Source organism: Juglans microcarpa x Juglans regia, chromosome 2D, assembly GCF_004785595.1.
Source record: "Juglans microcarpa x Juglans regia isolate MS1-56 chromosome 2D, Jm3101_v1.0, whole genome shotgun sequence".
Taxonomy (NCBI): Eukaryota; Viridiplantae; Streptophyta; class Magnoliopsida; order Fagales; family Juglandaceae; genus Juglans; species Juglans microcarpa x Juglans regia.
Window position 1 is genome coordinate 32,388,533 of NC_054596.1, and position 5,402 is coordinate 32,393,934.

The 5,402-nt window shown below is 38.3% G+C and overlaps 1 protein-coding gene across 2 annotated transcripts; it reads left to right on the forward strand.

Annotated features, from left to right (window-relative positions):
* Positions 1 to 2,307: 2,307 nt before the first annotated feature.
* On the forward strand, positions 2,308 to 4,885 carry LOC121248698 (senescence-specific cysteine protease SAG39-like). 2 transcript variants are annotated; one of them, XM_041147238.1, is made up of 3 exons: positions 2,308 to 2,333; positions 3,819 to 4,219; positions 4,293 to 4,885. In XM_041147238.1, the coding sequence occupies exons 2-3, from the start codon at positions 3,889 to 3,891 to the stop codon at positions 4,883 to 4,885; spliced, it is 924 nt and encodes a 307-aa protein (XP_041003172.1). In that variant the 5' UTR covers positions 2,308 to 2,333; positions 3,819 to 3,888. The 2 variants fall into 2 exon arrangements, with proteins under 2 accessions (XP_041003172.1, XP_041003171.1); XM_041147237.1 differs by lacking the exon at positions 2,308 to 2,333 and having other exon boundaries at positions 3,793 to 4,219.
* The last annotated feature ends 517 nt before the right edge of the window (positions 4,886 to 5,402 follow it).

Sequence of the window (5,402 nt, forward strand, 5' to 3'; positions counted from 1 at the left end):
ATGGTATTAAAATCACCCACCACCAACCACAACACCTTAACACTGTTAGTGCAATTTAAAGCATGCCATAACTCCTTTCTTTCTAAATAGTTGCATTTGGCATAGACCAAACTTATCAATGTCTTTTGGTTCACTCCTCCAACTAAAACTATAAGCAACTGATATGACATATCATCAATATCCAATGTAAAATCATCATGCCATAATAACCAAAGCTTGCCCCCATCGCCGCATTAGAACATAAATTTTTTAAAACCCAAGAAATTTGCCAAACTTGGGAGTTTCTCCTCCCTTGCAAATGGTTTTGCAATAGAGACAATCGATACCTTAAACTTCAAAACCAAACTTTTAAGCCTTCGCTTCGACGTGCCTAATCCCCGCATGTTCCACACTAATATAGTACTAATCATAAATTCATTTTAGAAGAGCGGGATAACACCCGCTGAGAATGACGTAAAACCATACCATCTCTATGTTTCAAACGGCCTTGAAAAAACTTTGCTTCACTATCAGAGTCATAGCCCTTCTCCTTTGCAAACTGGTTTAATGAAATCTCCTCATCATGATCTAACATGTGATCCTCTTCTAATATATAATCCAAAGCTCCATCCCCTCTCTCCAATGCCAATAAATCATCTACAATCCTAGACGAACCTCCACCTCCCAAGCCAATCTATTACCACCATCCATGATCACAAAATCTACTACAGGAGAAGCACTAGGATCCTTGAGTGGAGACCCGCCTCGAAACTGATTCTCCACAATCTCACCTAACTCCACCATATTATGCTCCCCCTCAACACCCTCAACATCCCTCCTCATCCCCACGCTTGAATTAATCAAAGGGACTCCACCATCAGCCAATGTCCCATCATTTTTCTCATCAGCATTACTTTGAGCCAAAACAATGTCCTGCACCTTCTCTGTGCCCTCCATCATGCTTGTCTGTCCCGCCTAGCCCTGAGAAGAATCCACCCTAATAGGAGGTTGTATAATTTGCGCTGTAGATTCCTTCTATGCCTTTTTTTCACGCCACACTTCTTTTTCCACCTCACTTTTCTCCTTTTTTTTTTTTTTTTTTTTCTCCGAACAATTCATTGTTGACCCATCCTACAAGCAACTACCGTATGCCCTTGTCTTCGACACTTTGAGCAATAAAACCCTAATTTTTCATATTTCACATATTTCCATATTTTTTTCTTAGCCACCAAAATTGGAAATCCCTGAACCAATTCATCCAATAGATCAACCTCCATGCAAATACATGCACCAATTGCACGAGAGCGAGACAATGTAGCATTATCGGTCCCAAGATATCTCCAAAACCTACTGGCCAGAATTTGCAGGCAGTCCCTACGATACAGATGCAATGGTAAAATAGTCATCCATAAAGCTGACCGTTGGAATCTCAAGAAGACCCCAAGTTTTCAGCCAATCGCACTGCATCAATAGAGGGTTGTGTACGTAGAAATTTCCGAACCAATGCAAAACGAAAATCCTTCGCCGCCTTGTTCATCTCAGCCTTTGTCAAAATGAATCCCAATTCACCATCCACCTCCACCAGATAATGCATCAGCATTTTAAAACCAGAAGAGATACTTGTACAAGCCAACACCTGCATGTATGATTTATGCGGAAGATGACCACCGTCCTTGCTACCTAGAGAACCACTAGAATCCCCATCCAAACGAGCCCCACTAGGCCCCGTCAATGCCAGAGGCCCTAAGGGTGCCGCCATGAGGCGTAGCCCTAGGAAAACCTTAGTCGCACATCGAAACCAGAAACTTCGTAAAAGACGGAGCAAAAACTCAAAACTTAATTTTTTTTTTTGATAGATGGGATAGGGGGATTTGATCCTTGGATCTCTTAGTGAGAAATCAAGGTGTTGCCAATTGATCCAAAGGATCTATGGTATATATTATATGATATTATAATACTATATCATAAACTATATTATAATAATTATTTATACTAATATACTATATGATAATATATTATATTATAATTAGCATATACGAACACTATATATTATAGTATTTATATATGAAATCACTATATGATATATCATACATATAATATCATATAGTATATAATATATTAAATATAAAAAATCAATTAATTTACTAAATTTGAAACAAACACAGTTCGAATGGTAAATAATAATGTTCGAACAGTAAGTCAAAACCGTTTGAACGTATCACATTCCGTTCGAACGTTATTGTATATATAAGTTATTGGGGGAGGCTTTTCAACGCCACTACTGCCCACAAAAACCATTTAAAACTCTTTTGAACGAACCCCATAGCCAATCGAACGCTGTTGTCACTGTCGTCGTCACCGCCGCCATCCAAGAGTCATTCTTTTCAAGTGGTACGCTCCTTAAATACCTCATTTGGGTTATTTTAACTAAGTTTTGTTAGATTATTTTTAAATAGGAAAAACACCATTTTCAGTCAATAGCCTCCATAGGTGGCCGTAAATCCACCGTAGGCTATTTATATTTCATTGTGTAGTTGATATTGGTGGAAGAAATGAAAGGAATTGAAGTATTCCTTTCGTTTCCATTGCCGCTGAGTTGACTCAGCCATGGCTGAGTTCGCTCCATAATTCTTTCAAGCAAATGTTGTATTCGTTCAAACGGTAGGAACTCAAACATCGAACGTTTGATCTTATCACCATATGTTCGAACCGAATTTAATATCCGCGTTCGAACGGTGATGTAAAAATTTATATGTTCGAGCAGTTATGGATTCGATCGAACGGTATAGAAAATAGTTTCTAATTTTTTTAATTAGTATATAATTTCGTGAATATTTATGTATTATATTTTATAACTAATGTTGCATATATATATATATATTTTATTTTTAAAATTTCAGTCTGATAATGTCTTATAGGGGACGTAAGCGTAGTAGACCAGGTCAACCTTCCATCGAAACAATCCGAGAGAGGATTATCTTATTAGAGCACCAGGTGAATGATTTGTACGTACAGTCCTAGGGCATACAAGCCCCACCCACTCCCTTAGAAAAAAGTGAGCAAATCTGAGACCTACATGAAAAACCTATTTTACATAATGGGCCCCACTATTTTTCAATTAATGGAATGCATGAGACTTGTATATTTCAGGACTGTATCTAGCATTACTCAACAAATAAAGTTATAAATATCATCCTTTGTGTTTTTAATTGCGTGCTAATGAAAACTGATGTTGATCACACGCTGAGAATAGATAAACCTGTTCAAGTACTACTAATGTACGAATGCTAGTTTATATTGAAGGCTACTTGTCAAACCAACAGAAACGTTGTAATGCCTTTGGAGAATGATCAAACTGCGTTTATCCAACGTTGTGTTCTACATTTTCTTATAAACAAGCGAAACGTTACGGTGAAACCTACACTTTGGTTTTGATTTCATGGGTAAGCCCCAACAATAAAAGACAAAATACCAATTTGTATGCTTCGCTATCCCATGCAGGCTGTAAAGGGCCAGTTCGTACTATCAACCAATGAACATATTAATTTAACACTTCACCCACATAAATATAGACAAATATAATCGTAAAGAGACAACTTTGTAACAAGCAAATCCAAAATGCCAATTGAAAATAACCAAATTACTTATTCTTTTATTTGTCAAAATATCGTATCATTTCCAACGCTATATCTTCTTCCTCTAATGTTATAGTATGCAATTGATCAGGGAGGATTGTCTCTATATAAATGTCAAGAGCAAGTATGCTGGTCATTAATTCACATCATCAAATCATTGCAGCAACCAGAGCAAACCATGGGCTTCTCTAACCAATGCATTTATTTGGCTTTGATCCTCACTTTGGGAGCTTTGGCTTCTCAAGTTGCTGCTCGCACCCTACAAGATGTGGCGATGCGTGAGATGCATGAGCAATGGATGGCTCGTTATGGACGGTTATACGAAAATAATCAGGAGAAGGAGAAGCGTTTGAAGATATTTAAGGAAAATGTGGCGCTTATAGAATCTTTCAACAACATTGGGAACAAACCATACAAGTTAGGAGTCAACCAATTTGCAGATCTTAAGAATGATGAGTTCAAAGCCTCACGAAATAGATTCAAGGGGCATGAGTGCTCAACAAAGACTTCTTCCTTCAAATATCAAAATGTGACTGCATTGCCTTCGTCCATGGATTGGAGAAAGAAAGGAGCCGTAACACCGATCAAAGACCAAGGCCAATGTGGTAAGTGCCTAATTTTGAGATGAATTATGTCCACTAATTTATGTTTATAACACTTTTTGGTGATGAAATGTAGGATGTTGCTGGGCATTTTCAGCAGTGGCAGCCATGGAAGGAATTACTAAGCTAAAAAGTGGTAAACTAATCTCATTGTCAGAGCAAGAGTTGGTTGACTGCGACATTAAAGGAGTGGACCAAGGTTGTAGTGGTGGTTTGATGGACAATGCTTTCCAGTTCATCCAAAACAATCACGGTCTCACTACAGAAGCCAACTATCCTTACACAGGTGTGGATGGAACCTGCAACACAAAGGGAGAAGCCAACCATGCAGCCAACATAAACGGCTACGAAGATGTGCCAGCCAACAGTGAGAAGGCACTTCTTAAGGCTGTAGCTAATCAGCCAATTTCTGTTGCCATAGATGCTGGAGGATCTGACTTCCAATTCTATTCAAGCGGAATTTTTACAGGAGAGTATGGTACTAGCCTAGACCATGGCGTTACTGCTGTTGGTTATGGGGTTACTAGTGATGGGACCAAGTATTGGCTGGTGAAGAACTCATGGGGTACCGAATGGGGTGAAGAAGGGTACATAAGGATGCAAAGAGATGTTGATGCAAAGGAAGGCCTATGTGGTATAGCTATGCAAGCCTCTTATCCGACTGCATAGAATTTATAAATCATAATCAAAGTCAATGTGCACTAACTCACATGCAATATAATGCACTACTTTTTTTCAGTTGTTTCAATTATTACTACTCAAATCTATATGTGTAAATTCTCTGGTTTCCTTACACATGATATATGTAAACCTTTTTCTTAGTATGCTTATTCTCCCGAACAGAGCCCTATTGTTTGGAAAGACTTGACAATGAAAATGCTTTCAAAGAAAGACATGCAAAGCTAGAAATATATTAGGAATATGGATGAATGACAGGAGTATGGGTATTTTAACGGTATTATATTTGACATCAAGTTATTCCTTGAAATACTCACAATGTAGGGGGATAATATTTGGACGGCTTCTCTCTCTAGAAAAACCCTCTCCCTTCTCTCTAAATTTCCCAAAACTCCAGATCAATCGAAAGGGGGTGGGAGCTTCGGCTCCTCCCCCCCTCTTCCTCTTCTTCTCTGTCCATTTTATTTCTGTGTTGTGTTTTTTGTTTTATTTTTGTGTTTTTTAGGCC